Source organism: Paramormyrops kingsleyae, chromosome 22 (assembly GCF_048594095.1).
Source record: "Paramormyrops kingsleyae isolate MSU_618 chromosome 22, PKINGS_0.4, whole genome shotgun sequence".
Classification (NCBI taxonomy): domain Eukaryota; kingdom Metazoa; phylum Chordata; class Actinopteri; order Osteoglossiformes; family Mormyridae; genus Paramormyrops; species Paramormyrops kingsleyae.
In genome coordinates this window covers 14,461,735-14,477,143 of record NC_132818.1, presented here as the reverse complement: position 1 = coordinate 14,477,143, position 15,409 = coordinate 14,461,735, and the positions used below count along the sequence as shown (strand labels likewise).

Here is a 15,409-nt window from a genome sequence, read left to right as displayed (position 1 = left end):
TTAAACGACCGCATAAATTTCATATCTATTTGTATATGCATGCTAAAGTAACCACATTACTGCAGTTAACAGTTGACTTTTTATGTTAGATCAACATATTATATTAGAAATGTAATGTAAATAACATAACGTAAAGATTTTTTTATGGCACCGAAAAAAAGAAAGACACCTTAGCACGAGACCGTCCTAGTCATTTAGCACGCCGTTTGATGGGGCGTCATGACATTTTAGGGACACGCAAGTATCGGCAGGCATTTCGCAATTGTAAAATAAACCAAGAAGAAACTAATGTTATTCACGTTGTTGCACCAGACACTTACTAACCATTTTCATTTGATATTGTCCCGACAGTGGATAATAACTGATCGATATCGCACAAAGTTTTGCAGAAATTGCTGCAACCTCCATCCATCTCTGCACCACCATGCCACCCCTACCACTGCAACTTGTATAACAATATACAAAACACTGTTGCAGATAGAATCTAAAACGTAACAATTGTTCAAGCTTCTAGAAGGCATAACAACATCCAAGGAGTATAATTTCACTCAAGAAAAAAAAACTTTTATTTAGAATTTCCATATTGAAATGACAGATATCACTCAGAAATGTAGTACTCATAGTTCCACAAACTTGAACAACATAATTGATAACATCTGTAACTGTAACAGTGTGTCTCAAACCGGTCCCCGGGGACCCCCAGAAAGTCCAGGTTTTTTGCTCCCCCCCCCCCCAGCTGTCTGGCAGGGACTGTCCAGGGGTCCCTGAGGTAGAAACACTGCGTTAAAGTATTTTACACAACATTAGCACCACCTATCTGGAATCAAAACACAGGGCCATGTGTTTAATACACCTAGATGAAATGCAAACAGTGAAAAAATGAGTTGAGGCTTGATTGAGCAAATGCTTCCTTTAAGCAATATTTTTACAGTTAGACATGATGCTAAACAACAAAGAAACACAGTGTTTACATACTGCTATTATATTTGTTCTTGAACAGATTTCCATATAAGGTTCCTATCAAGAACAGTGCATATTCATTTAGATACAAAAGGTTCTGTGAGCTTCTTAAATATGCCCCCACATGTGTGCAATGGACAGCATGCATGTGGCTCAAGCATTTGGATAGTTTGTGGTCTTCCAGGCTGGCTGGATGTTAAAGTACCCCTCAGAAGACAAATAGGGTTCTAAGTACAGTGTTCCAGGCAGGCACAGTCCACCAGTTGCACGGAACCATTGAGCTGGTCCACATCGTCCATGGTTAGAATGGGTTCTCTGGGTAGAGATTTCCCCGTGGTGACTGCAGAAACTTCACCAGGACTCAGCACCCGGTCCCACAGGGCAAAGCCGGCCACCCGACCCACGAAGGCCTCGGCCGCATCGAAATCCCCGCCCACCGAGTCCTGTTCCTGGCCCATCACCAGCGACCCCCCCGGTGGGATCTCGTAGCCCTTCTGGAACCTGGAGCCGGCCGAGGTGAGGCGCCGGTCCACGTACTGCCAGAAGCGGCCCTCGGCGGCGGACCAGATGACGCAGAGGTGGTGCCAGTCTCCGCCCAGGAGTCCCGCCGTGGGCAGCTGGCGGTACGACGGGTCGCCGATGACGAAGTCCATGCTGTTCAGCTGGCTGGAGTTGCGACCATAGAGAATCAGCTTGTTGTCGTTGTCCTCAGTGGCGTAGGAGAGCAGGGTCCCCATGTAGGGGGTGCTCAGCCTCAGCCAGGTGCACATGGACAGCTCGTGGATCCCGGAGGGGAAGCCCTTTCTGAAGGTGACGTAGTTCTGGATCGAGGCAGAGGGGAACAGTAGCATGGACTTCACGTTGCATACTGTGGGGGAGGGGACAAGAAGAGCAGAATAGTCCCTCAGAACAGGGATTGCCAGACTGCCCGAGTCTGAAAAGCATAACAAATTCACTGGTAGTTTGGTGAGCTGGGGGCTTAGTGCTTGGCTCTGTAAACTCCAGGGTTGTGGCTTTGATGTCCACCCCTACATGTGTGTGTTTGTGTGTGTGTGTGCATGCTGGTGTGTGTGTGTGTCCTGCCCTGCGATGGACCAGGGCATTCTTATCCTGGGAGAGGTGCCAGGGACACCATGAGCCTTTACCAGACAAGCAGCTACAGAACACGGATGGATGGAATGGAAATTCACTCCAAATTTGTAAACGGTGTACTGAGTCTGTCATTGGAATGAAGAACCATTACTGATAACCAGAGGTAGAAAGTTCAGGTCCACAAAGTACAAATCCAGACCAAGGTTTTGTTTCAACCAACTAGTTCAGTATAAAGAGTCACAGTTACAGACTACTCAACTGATTGGTTGAAACAAAATCTTGGTCTGGATTTGTACTTTCTGGACCTGAACTTTCCACCTCTGCTGATCACATCATACTGAGCCACTTGAATGGGTTTGATTGTACAACATAAAAGCATGTGACTTACTATTCAGGGAATGATTAAGAGGCCATAACCAAAGGCCAAGGCAAATGTTTTAACTTCCACTTCAGTGACTCTCTCCCTTTTGAATGTGGCATGTCTTCCTTCCCCCAAAACCTTGTAATTACATCAGTTAATTTGCTCTAGATTTTGTGACGTTCCAGCATCTAGCGCACTTTGGACTTACTTCACCAGAGCTGCCGAGCTGCCTGTGTGTTTCTCAGAGTGTTATTCAAACCCTGAAATCTATCAAGAGCATCCGGGATGCAAAAGGAGGAGATTCCGCAGAAAAATCACATTCTTATAAAAAACCTGGCATTTTGAGAGAAAGTCAGAAGTCTGAATGTTATTCCAGTTACAGAAGCTGGAAGACTGTAATTCTTCCTGTTAGAATCATTAAAAATATTTCACAATTCCTGCCCTCATTCTCTGTGTCTTCCCATTACGAATTCTAATCATAATACATCTTCCAGTGTTTTGTGTCTATAACTGAGATTGATAAGTTCTTTGTTTACATAAGCTTCCCCCCTTTGATCACAATAGCAAAAACTGAATTTCAGTCATAGAAAATTTTATTCCCCCCTGCCAGCAAAGTCAGAATGCTGGAGACCTGGCTTTTCAAAAGTCACCTCACACCTCCTGGCCCGGGTTCGAGTCCCTGCCAGGGTTCCACATGGGTGGAGTTTGCAGGCTATATGACAAACCTATGTCAAATTTGGATACTTTGTTACCTAATTGTTTCTGAATGCCTGCAGTTACCTCCTGAAGTACGATCAGCTATGACCTTCGGCTTGAGTGCGGTTTTAAACGCATAAAAGAAAGCGTGGCGATGAGCTAACTGCAGAGCTATGTGATGAGGCTGTGCAGGTGTCGCCCATGTAGGTGCCATGAGACCTGCTAGGAGATAAGCCTGATGGTTAGCCGCCCTTAGGGATACATACTCGTGCCTGGTCTCCTGGACGTGTGCTGCTGATGAGGGATTCTGTGCCTCAGAGGTAGTTGCGGCACGTCGCGTAGCTCTGGTTCTTCCTGGGCTGCAGCTTCTGGCATGGCTGTGAGCGGCACCTGGTCGGCCTTGGACTTCCGGCCTTTGGAATGTTGGGCCAGGAGCTTCTCAATGGGGTGGGGACTCCTGGGATCCTCTTCCTGCCGAGCGGATGTAACTGGGGGGGTGTAGCCAGAATCGAAGTGATGGAAGCCCATGGCCTGAAACATGTCCCACAACCGTTTCTCCAGCCTGGAGATCTTCTTCTCTTGTTTCCTTACGGAGTCCCTCAGGGTTCTCAAACTGCTCTGGAGCTGTTCACTGTGAGCTGAGATCATGCTGATCTGTTCCTTGTGGACCTGGAGCTCCCTGGTGAGATTGGACAACATGACCTTCTGGATGTCCTTCCTCACGGCCTTGCCGTTCTCATCCACAGCTTTCTCCAGAGCGATGACCTTCACCTCCATCTTTTTGGTCTTCTTCTGCAGCTTTGTCATCCAGAACTTCAGACTCTTCAGGTCATTGGCTGTCATGGTCTGGAACTCCTTCAGGACGTCGGAGATGCTTTGGTACTGCTCCATCAGCTCCTGGAAGCGCACGTCTATGTTGTAGGAGATGTTGTAGTTGGCGGCGATGTCACTGAGGCGCATGAGAGTGACCTCCTGGAATCGGCGGAACTGCGAAGCAAATGGAAATACGAAAACAGTTGTTCAAAACAGACGGGCAGCAGCAAATGTGATGCATTTATTTTCATGTTAACTGTTGGCAAGACAAGAGCTGACGAGTATGCAGGGACTAAAGTGGCTTTGGCTTTTTTAATACCCATTCTCCTATTTTTATTCGCGCAAGATTCACGTTTTAAGTTTCATGAAACTTGAATCTGAGACTTGAAGGCATAAAAATAGGAAAATGAATGTCCAAAAAAAAAACATCATACATAGTTCTGCTTTCACTTTAAGCCATCACCTGGATCTTGGATGCCGTGAGAAGCCTTGAGGACGATGTTCTAGCAGATAGCAGAGCTGAGACATGCAGAATTTTCACCGAGTAGATTTGCCTGACTGAAATGAATCGACTGGACGGGTCCAGTGTGGCTCGTGACTGACCTGCTCATCCAGATGCCTGAGCCTGTGGATTACAGGCTTAGGCTGCTCTGTCTGGACCCAATCCTGGCCAATGATGAGCTGCGTGTGGAGGCAGAGGACGATGAGGATGAGGTCCACTCTCACTCTGCAGTCCGGCATGATGGATGTGAGAAGATGTGGCTTTCACCGCTGGAGCCTGAATAAAGGATCCCCTATGGCGAGGGTGGGGCTTTTATTCAGCGGCACTGGTAGTGGGTGGGTGGGGAGGAGCCAGACTTGAAGATCCATCCCATCACTGGATGCTCCAAAAAGAAGGGGGGGGGGGGGTGGTTCTTGTTTGCCAGGTTGACATCAAGGGACCAAACTATCATCAGATGGGTTTAACAGATGCCCCAAAGACACAGATTCGCTCTCTCTCAAACACATTAGTTCGCTGTAACCTCTTCACCTTACTCTGAGGGGCTGAACGTCATTGTCAGTGCAAGCCTGTTGTTCAAATGTCGCATGGATGTGGTATCGAAGGCGTGCGTCCTGCAGTTACGGAACATTGCCAAACTATGTTTTCTCATTATTCAAGACGCTGAAAAACTAATCCATGCTTTTGTATACAGGAGATAAGACTTTGTAATGTTCTATTATCTGGGAGCACAGATCACACATTAAACACCTTTCAGTGCATTAAAAAAGCAGCAGCTTGAATTGTCACCAGGTGCAGGAAGTCAAAGTTCTACTACTATACTTACATATAAGGCATTTAATGGTGTAGCACCCGCCTACATAACAGAATTACTTCAAGTTTACAAGCCTCATTGTCCACTCAGATCACAGAACGCAGGTTATGTGACCATTCCACATATAAATAAAGTGACATTTGAGAGTAAACCCTTCTGCTACAGGGCCTCTATTGTGGAAGTTTGCCAGCTTATGTTCTGCATTACTTAAGTTTAGCTTACTCACAACTTAACACATAACACACCGTAACTATGGCTGCTGGTGCTGTTGTACATGCCATGTTGATCTACTATGTTTGTCCATGAATGCGTCTGCGTCCATGAACGGCCATGCACAGCGGAAAAATGACCTCACCTCAGGGTCCACTATGATGCCCCTGTCATTTTCCTGCACCCTGTCTCTCTCACAAACTATCCTAAAATCCTAAAGAAACGCAACACACATACAACAGCGACTAAACCTTCTTCTAGAGACCCATAAAAGTAAATACAGGAGATTTACTGAATCTCTTCTTGGCAATAAATGGGACTTTCTGCCAACACAATTTATAAACTAAATGATTCTGGAGTTTCTGGTTCTTTAATGACTCACTCTACGGTGTTTTCCAAATAAATGCCAGGTCTGTCCCTGTTTTTGATGGGCTTCTTACGCAATCTTACGCCGTAACAGCAATGACGGTAGGGTGAGAATTGTAACTGACACAAACGCTATGTACCGCTGCGTTATCAGCGTTGCTATTTGTGCTATGCTGTTATCTAACCAAGCTAGTTGCAGTTTGCACAAGTAAATAAGATTACCTTGAAACTTAATCGACATAAAACGATTAAATTCCACCATTTCACATAACCTTTAATTGATTACCTGTTGGTTGGGATACAAAGTCTTCACTGAGTTAAGTATTTACATTCAAAGCCGAACTGCGCCTTTACGCTGAGCGCTATCTGTGTTAATCGGCTCTTTACTCTCGGGTCTGGAGCTGAGCGTCTGACTGCTGGAGCGGGAGCTGAGAACCCGGATAGCACACATATGCTGAAATGACATTGATTCCATATCAGACAAAAACGTTGATTTTCAATCTTGATCACTTTATATCAACACTGAATCAAGGTTTTGCCACCATCAATTTTTCAATATTGAAAATTCGACCAAAAATCAATTCAGTTTCAACGTTGATAATTTAACATTGGCCATAATTCAACGCATTTAACTATAATTCAACGCTGAAACAATAACATGATGCTATCTGGGAAGAAACCGTTTTAACGGAGAGTAGGGATTCTCCAAATACAAATTGAAAGAAAATAATTATATAATGACACACATCAATCGTATGTATTTTTTGTAAATCAGACATTATATGTGATATTATTTAGGGGGATAATCCTCCCCATCTCAACACTCCCAATCCCCCCCCCCCCCCCCCCCCCCCCACTCTGTCACTCTAACATAAATTCCTCATTTTTCCGCACAATAACGTGTTGAGCATCCTAACAGTTTGCGCAGTAATATTAAAAATGAGTGATGAGTGCATGTCGATCTGCCCGTATCTACCAGTGAGAACACCGAGGTCAAGTCCTCAGTATTTTCTGCAACTCCAGTAACCACGACATTCTTTACAGGGCACACCTATAGGAAGCGGTATCACTTTTGACCTCGGTATTTCAAAAATCCCGGCTACGGCACTGGGTCACATGTGAAATACTGTACAACCTGACTTCAGCCCGCTAATACATTATGACATATTTTTGCTTAAACTGCTGCACGATGAATATACATACAGAAAGTGTTGCTCAGTTCGCAAGAATTCAAAGGTAACACTAAGAACTTATTAAAACACGTAAAGCATTAACCACGGTATTAAAAGCACGCCAGACTAAACAACACGTACTGTACTCAGACAAACCAGTATAGCAAGCCAAATATAGTCTTTTATTAGTATAAGGTTTATTCGACACAACTTGGTTTCTACTAGTAGATATAACATTCTAACTAATAAAAAATTAATTTTTACTAGTCAGAATGTGAATTTTAAATATCTATAGTTTTCTTAGGACTAGTACGAATCATTATTTTCACTAGTAAGAATTGTGTTTTTACTAGTAGCCTATACTAGTCAAAATGTAATTACAGATATATACAATAGGAATTATTCCTAGTAAAAAATAAACTGAAATTAGGATATGTGAGGCAATAATACGGTTGAAGTCAATGGGAATATATATATGACTATAGTAAAAAGGAATTATAGAGCTCTATAAAAAGAATTAGTAGAAATTATATAATACTAGTATATTTTTCTAGTAAGAATGTTATTTTTACTGGCAAGAATTAAATTATGATGAGTAAGCTTTATACTAATAGAAGACAATATGGCTTCGCATAGAAACATGCAGTTTATGTCGGCATCAGCAATTTTGTCCACATTCAGACGTCAGTGCTCCTTTAAGATATTTCTTGAATTCATTTAAAATCAGATCAATCTCTGCTGCAGCGACAGGCACCAAGCCCGCATCTATACCTACTTCTATTTAAAACCAACTTTTTAAAAACTCTTTACGTATCACAAATATTCGTGTTCATTGGGTGAGATAAGGGTTTGCCAGTTTACCCAATTTTCTACTCATATCATTGTTTTTTAACAGCTTCAGATAAGCTTTCGCGTGAAGGGAAGTCTGCATTTCCTTTTACTTTGACAGTCCACTATCAGCCGGCACAATATCCTATCCGAAACGGGTCACACTAGGGCGGCACGGCGCCTCCTCCTGTTCAATAGTAGAATTATTATTAGGGGTTTTATTGACGTACCATATCCTCCTGAGACCCAAGGAAAAAAGTGTCCTTCAATTGTAGGTTATTTGTCTTTGGAGGAAATAAGACATCTTACAATTTAGATTTTTTCAAATTTATTTTTATTTTAATTTCACAGCATGTGCTCTTTAGTGCACAACAAGAATAAATACGTTTCCCAACATCAGCGAAAAAATAAATGCAAAAATACAATGTCCACTGCAATGGACATAAATGAATAGGTCGGGTATCAGGAGGATAAAGTTTAAACATGTTTACAGTGACACAAGATAATGAAACAAAATAACGTGACAGCAAAGAGAAAGAATAAATGCGAGTGTCAGTAACATGACAATAAATAGGCTAAATAGTAAAGTGACCAGAGCCCAGAAATAAGACGTTCTTTTATAAAGTGAAAAAGACCCCCCTCCCCACAAACAACAACAACTTGCAAACCCGCATATAAGAAAGCATAGACACAGCAGGGTTGCCAGCTTTGGTCAGCTGGCTGGCGTGAGGTTTTCCATTCGAGACAAGTCTGCACACACGTTTACATGTATGTAACAGTTGTAAATAGTCTGTAGGGTGTGCAAACGACCTCAACGCTTTTGATGTAGCTAAGTTTAGGTTTATAATGGAATAATATAGATTTGCCTAAAGATTTCTTACGTGAGCGTCAGAAAGCGTGAGTATCACGCGAGATGCATTTGAGTTGGCAACCCTGTGACGGGGAAGGATTTCTCGAAAATAAGCATGAGATATTTCCCTTCAGGTCACAGTGACACAAATAGCGGTTTGTTAGCTAAATAAAATATTCGTCGAATACATTTCCTGTTGTGTCAGTGTAAAGCTTTTAATGGTGCAAAGGTCTCATCTGAGGGAGCCAATGGCGACATTTCAATAAATTAATATTTTTTAATTTATTTTTCCTGACTGTAAGGTAATTCGGCAGCGTCCGGTTGGGCTCCTGCATCAGGGCATCGGAGTGTACTCTGTGGATTTTTAAAGAAAGTCCCAGACGTCATGCAGTGTTGAAATGAATAATTAACAATTAATAAAAGTTACCGCATTAAAATCAGGTTACTGGACCAAAACGTTATTATTGCTGTCTTTAAGGTTTATCGCCTTAAAAATACCACCGTGGACCTCTGCAGTAAGCTAGTACCGATCGAGTACCACCGACTGGTGTAGAAAAGGGAAGGGGTGTGTACAGGGCGGGAGAGGGTGTTGTCACAAAGAATGCCTATTTTGATCCGATTTTGTTCAGAAGACCGTTCAGGCCCCCTAACTTTAATCCCCTCCCAAAAACCGGTTTAGACCTCCGTCTACAGGAATGCTGCTCCGCTGGAGCAACAGCAATCTTCCAGCTGACTCACACAAACAGCGGCCCCTAGTCTGAGTGTGAATACGCCTCCCACACCAGTATCACAACACCACACCCTTCGCAGTATGACCCACGGCAGTAACATATGTAGGAAATTCCCACATATGTGCACAAATAAATATTGATCGCTATAGCCTATAACTGGCATACACGGACCTGGGGGGTAGTGGTGACAAGGGGTGACCCTGGCCATCCCATTGGCCACCCCCGGCGTATTTGCATTCTGGTTAAATCAGAGTGATAAAAAAAACACTCATTTTATTACTTTACTGTTTCTCTGTGTCTCTGATGATACACTGACAGATAATGAACTCATAGTACTACTGAGCTAAACATTTGCTCTCAGAACAGTGATGCGGAAGTTTTATGAATCTTGTACTTAGTGTAAGGTTGTTATCTTGACTGCAAGAAATTAATACATTAAATGTGTGTTTGATAATTCTACCACTGCCTGAATTATAAACAATGTATAGTTACCTAAAGTACCTTAAATATTCCCTTAATATGCCTTGTATTCATATTTAGATTTATGTTCCACCACAAAATGACCTCCCTGCCACCCTGGCCACCCCACAGAAAATTTTCTGGCTCCGCCAGCATTGACGGCCATGCATTACAAACGTGTTGATCATTTACGATGCATTGGCTTTCAGTTATTCACCTAATCAGGAACACTCTTCGCTGATGATTAACAAAACCAATTACAATTATCCTATTAATAGTACCTTATATGTGTTTTATGGCGTCAGTTATTCTTTCTGCATTTTTGTTTTCTGTGACTATTTAGAAATAAATTTAGAAAGTTAGAACTTCACCAATAGTAGCGTTAAAATTCCGTCAATTAAATTCCTTGAAGTTTATTTAGGCTAATTACCAAATTAGGCCTACTTTTGAGTGTAATAGCATGATGGTTGGCAATGACGTGCACAGATTTTTCGAGGGGCGGCTGCTCAGGTATCCCCCGCCCCACTGCACGTGCTTGATGGTTACTGTTTACATGTGTTAAAATTACTTCGGCAAAATGCATGAGAATCCCCCAGGGGAAAAGTTCCGGTATATTTTACGGTATTGGGTTTTGTTTACAGAACACAAACATAAAGCATTTTTTATTTAGTAAATCCTTGTTCCACTCCCCTTACCATGCAACGTTAGCTGCAACTCTGACAGCCACAGGGAGCAAAAAAAAAAACCCGATACCAATCTGGATCAAAAAAGCGTAACAACACTTAAACCCATCAAAAAATCAGAAAAAAAGCAGAGATGTGTCAGTGACATGCAGGCTCGTGACGCCGTGACAGTCAGTGTCCCAGGCAGACCGGGGCACATTCTTGGTCAGCGACTGACAGAGCCTGCCTTTGTCGGGGGAGAAACAGGTTTAGCAGTAGGAAGGATTCCTCAGATGTGCAAAGCAAACAGAATGGCACCGACCCAATCACCTGGCCCGTGACTCAGACCCATGCATATTCATTTTCCTCTTAATTCAAACCAGAGGTGGTGTCGTATAAATAGCGGCAGTCTATTGACAGCTGATCATTTAGTACAGAATCACTGTTTTGCACACAGGTAAGATCCTTTAAATGTCTTTTAATACCTTTACAACACAATTAAGCATTTTATTCAGTGTTTTAAAGTTAATGAGAAATGCTACATATGATTTACCTTTAAATACGTCGCCTTTTAATTCTCTAAATACAAACAGACGATGGATGTCAATGTATCATGAATATGAACGAATTATTAGCATGGGAAGACAACAGAGTAAAGTTCGCACATTTATACATGGTTTTTGGAAAAGCTTATAAACTCTCTCGACTGGTGTTTATGACTGTGCCCGATGATGCCTATACGCGACCAAAACAGTTAAAGCATCCTCGCAGCTTTTTTTTTCTTTGTTGGTGTTGAGTGATTGATTGATTGACTTGGATTATTTATAGCACTGTGGGGATTTCCAGGACTCTGAGATCGGCGTAATTTCCTCATTCCGGTGTATTGTTGTGTATCCAATATGCCCGATCGGGGCCTTTCACATGACCAATCTTACTCGAACTTCACATCTGCTACACGCAGTTTCTGGCCTTCTGCTATCCGTGCGACGCTGAAACGTGACCCAGCGAAGTGTCCGAAACGAAAGCTAAAAAAAAGGAATGGTTTTTAAAAGGAATGGTTGACTGATGTGAGGTCCCTTTTAAACCAAGTTTGCTGAGGGTTTATCAAGTCTCCATTGGTACCGTGGGCGGTATTGGTTCATCGATCGTCACTATTTCTGCAGGAATTTTTCACTTCTTGATTTTTAAACGTGTTAAAACGGCCCATTTGGCTTCAGAAGGAATTTACAGGTCTGCAGCTACAAATCTAAAACCATGTCTAGACACACCTCCAGTAGCTGATCATGCTCTTCTTTCTGAATGACTGCAAGAGACTGCTGAGGAATGACAGGAAGTGTCACATATGACAGAAGAATGAAAAAAATGCCACTGACTGACATTCCAGACCCACCTACAGACATAAAGACATCATCATTGATGTATGAATTTATTACCATTTTGTGTTTATCTTGGAATTTGATGACTTAAAGCACTTTGGAATCAAATTTCCTTCGTATGTACATGATTGAGCAGAAAGTAATTTACATTATGGGTTTATTTTTGAACTGTAAAGACTTTAGGGCAGGAAGACAAAGCATGAGGGTTTATCCACTGGATGCTGTGAGGATTCACTATATGGATGTGCACGGAGGTAGGGAGAGATTTCCATGGAGTGATTTGTAGAGGAGTTTATTGATTAAGTAATAATGGGCAAACCACAATGTTGACTAAGCATGGTCCATGAGGATCTTTGAGAGGGACAGTTTTTGAGTAAATGTTTACAATACTATAAGAAAAAGGGTAACATACTGTAGCTTTGCTGTTTGCTTTGCTTTCTTTTTTTTGGGGGGAGGAGGAATTTGACCTAAGAAAATATGTTTTGTTGCAGCAAGGAAGAGAAACCTCAATAGTCTGTGCGGACTTCCGGAATTAAGGGGCTTTGCCTTAAACTGCTAATTGTTGTCAGCCAGGAAAATAGCTTCATTTTGGGGGGTTTTTTGTACAGCATTTCTGCATTGCCTGTAACAACAAAGCAAAAAGGATTCAGCAGGAAACGCATTAATGAGATGTAACTGGAGAACTGAGGGTGCAGAACTCAGAGTAGGATTATAGTGCGTCATGCCTGTCGAAGCTTGGTTTTAACCAACAGGAACCGGTCAAGCAGCACATTTGACTGTATTTTGAGTTCTTGGTGAGTAATGTCCATAGCTCTAGGTTGCAGAAGACTCACCTTCTATCATTACTAGGCGGTTCCTTCACGTGTGGTACAGGCATTCAAGTCCTCTACATCACCTGTTCATCGGTTTCATTCATTTATTTATTTTGCCCATGAACAGGGAAACGAGTGTCCAGACTGAGGCTAGATTTGCGAATGGAGTGATTACTAATCTTAATGAAAAGTCAAAACTCACTCTGAGAAAATCGTAGTTGTCAGCACATTTTTCTTCAAAGGAATGTCCTCTGTTTTTGGCTGAAACGACCTGTCAGATCTGCCAAAAAAAATCTGAGAAACAGTTTCCATTCCTTTTCTCCATGCTCTCTCCTCAGTGTGACCTACTTGTTGAACTCGTAGTGTGTTTGCAGTCTTGCTGATTGTGATCTGGATTACACCCAGTACTGTCACATCCATCTCTGAGGGTTTGGGGCGACGCGTGTACATCTGTCACTGGTTGTGCGACAGAATACCACTTGTTCCTACATGGTGTGACTTTTCCGTAAGCTGTACGACAGTGTGTGGGGTGTTGACGGGGCTGAAGCATCGGGTTGTAAAATTCTATCCGGGATTGACTGGATTATAGGTGTGTAATATAACAAATGTTCCAGAAGGGGGCGCCAATTTAACCCTTTCTGTAATCTGGTTCAGATGGTACACAGCCAATTGACCTTGGACCACCAGGGGCTGTGTGTGTGTTTCTCATTACTTTTTAGTTTCTGGGTCCTCTCCTCTGTCTTCTGGATTTACTTTCCACTTGTATCTTTTCCATTTCATGCACCATTTTGTGTAAGTTATGTAATGATAGATTGCCACACCTTTCGAGTGCCTTGGGGCAACCGAGTTGTGAAAGGTGCTATCTAAAAATAAATCTGAGTTGAACTTCTGAGGAACATGAGCCAGTGACTGGTGCTCTTTTTCTAGATTCTGCTACGGGCTGACTGAGATGCATGCCTCACTTGATGCAGACTGACTGATGTGTGTCAAAGTTTGTCCGTGTTTACAGTGGAGTGTGGCATCGATGTCCGTTTCAGTCAGGAAGCAGATCTCACCTACTTTAATTTATGCATCCTGTTGTGACAATCTGCCTCCTGATGCTTGACTGTCCTCATGTTTTCTCTCTCTCTCTTCCCCCCTCCCCCAAGAAATCCTTTAGCTGAAGAACATGAGTGCGTCGGCGAATGGGGACCCTGGGACTATACCCCCACCCTACGTCATCTCAGGCAAGGCTTACCTGATGCTCTGTGATCATGTTGTTGTTAAACCACCATACACAGTTATGGGATAAACTCCCGTTAAGTAGCTGAGGGCTCAAACGTTGGGGCTGAACCCAGGCGCAGGTTAACTTATCTCAAGGCCCTAGTCTGACATCAGCATGGACACTCGAGTTGCCGCTCCATTCTTCCTCAGGCTGTAGACCTGATGAACCTGCAATGCTGAGTTGGACACCATGTGTCAGTCATCATCACTTCATGGGGGCTTTTCGCTTCGAGATGTAAATTCATTGATTTGCACAGACACTATTACAGTCAGAGCGTAACAGATCTCCTCCAGCTTATTTGGGTGAAATGATGCATTTGGAAAAGATATTAACAGCCTGCAAAAAAACTAATGCTTTTCTCACCGATCTGTTCTCCGCACCTGCAGTGGGTGAGACGGATGATGTTAAGGTCTATCACCCGCACACGCCATTTACCCCCCCAGAGAGCACCCCGTATCGCAACGGTGAGTATCTTGCCTTAAAATTTTGATTTCCCCCCCCCCCCCACTTAAATTTTAACTAAGATTGGCAGTGAAGATTTTAAGGTCTGCCTGCTTTTGTGCGGTCAAGTACTTTTCACAGCTACTGTATGTCACATCTCTTGTTTTTATTTTTTCTCCTCAGTCCAACCCGAATCCAAGAACAAGTTTGTAAGTTATGAAACCGAGCTGTCCCGTTCCCCTGGAATGACGACATGTATAAACTGTCAACAGCAGGTCATGACTGAAGTTACCTACAAAGTTGGAGCCTATGCATGGCTCATGTGCCTGCTCTTCATACTCTGTGGGTAAGGGTGCTGCTTCTCTGTGCCTGTATTCACTGAAAATGACTCGTAAATTATATCACTTTAGTTCGGATTATACCACACGCTAATCTGTACCTTAGAATCCATGGTGGGCGTTGTTGTGCTGTCGGTCACTGATGACGCTTCTGATTAACGACGTCTGATTGGGTTGTATTCGGTGATTGGGCACCCTGTTCACTTGCAGGCTGGTGATTGGATGCTGCCTACTCCCCTTCTTCATGAAATTCTTCAAGGATGTCTACCACTCCTGCCCCAAGTGTCACCAGATCATAAACGTGCAAAAGAAGAAATGTTGCTAACACTGGGATCTCCTCAACAGCCAGTGCAAACCTCACACAACCTTCATAGTTAAGCAATATGGGTGCATGTACCAGAAACTTGCTCAGTCTTCAGCTGAACTACGGCCAAGTGAGAGAATGATTGTTAATCAGAAGTCATTTTTATGCACAAAGGCATCCAGGAAGATGTCATCCCAGAAATGTCTAGGATATCCCAAGATGTATGAATATTTTGTAAATAATCACATCTTATGGTGTATTGAAGTACTTTTAAACGCAACAATTCAATAAAGCCAGTTAATTTTCCAATTACGTGTTTTGCCGTCTGTATGCAGATTCAATTGATGGACTTGAACCAGTG

General features: G+C 42.9%; 2 protein-coding genes across 3 annotated transcripts; one reads left to right on the top strand and one right to left on the bottom strand.

The window, feature by feature from the left end:
- Nucleotides 1–548: 548 nt before the first annotated feature.
- ptx4 (pentraxin 4, long) lies at nt 549–4,726 on the bottom strand. The gene is made up of 3 exons (XM_023821731.2): nt 4,526–4,726; nt 3,376–4,096; nt 549–1,828 (listed from the first exon to the last, which is right to left on the bottom strand). The coding sequence occupies exons 1-3, from the start codon at nt 4,661–4,663 to the stop codon at nt 1,188–1,190; spliced, it is 1,500 nt and encodes a 499-aa protein (XP_023677499.2). The 5' UTR covers nt 4,664–4,726; the 3' UTR covers nt 549–1,187.
- Nucleotides 4,727–10,863: 6,137 nt separating this feature from the next.
- Nucleotides 10,864–15,357, top strand: litafd (LITAF domain containing). 2 transcript variants are annotated; one of them, XM_023821773.2, is made up of 5 exons: nt 10,864–10,970; nt 13,850–13,927; nt 14,352–14,429; nt 14,590–14,752; nt 14,955–15,357. In XM_023821773.2, the coding sequence occupies exons 2-5, from the start codon at nt 13,870–13,872 to the stop codon at nt 15,067–15,069; spliced, it is 414 nt and encodes a 137-aa protein (XP_023677541.1). In that variant the 5' UTR covers nt 10,864–10,970; nt 13,850–13,869; the 3' UTR covers nt 15,070–15,357. The 2 variants fall into 2 exon arrangements, with proteins under 2 accessions (XP_023677541.1, XP_023677542.1); XM_023821774.2 differs by lacking the exon at nt 10,864–10,970 and adding an exon at nt 12,066–12,143.
- The last annotated feature ends 52 nt before the right edge of the window (nt 15,358–15,409 follow it).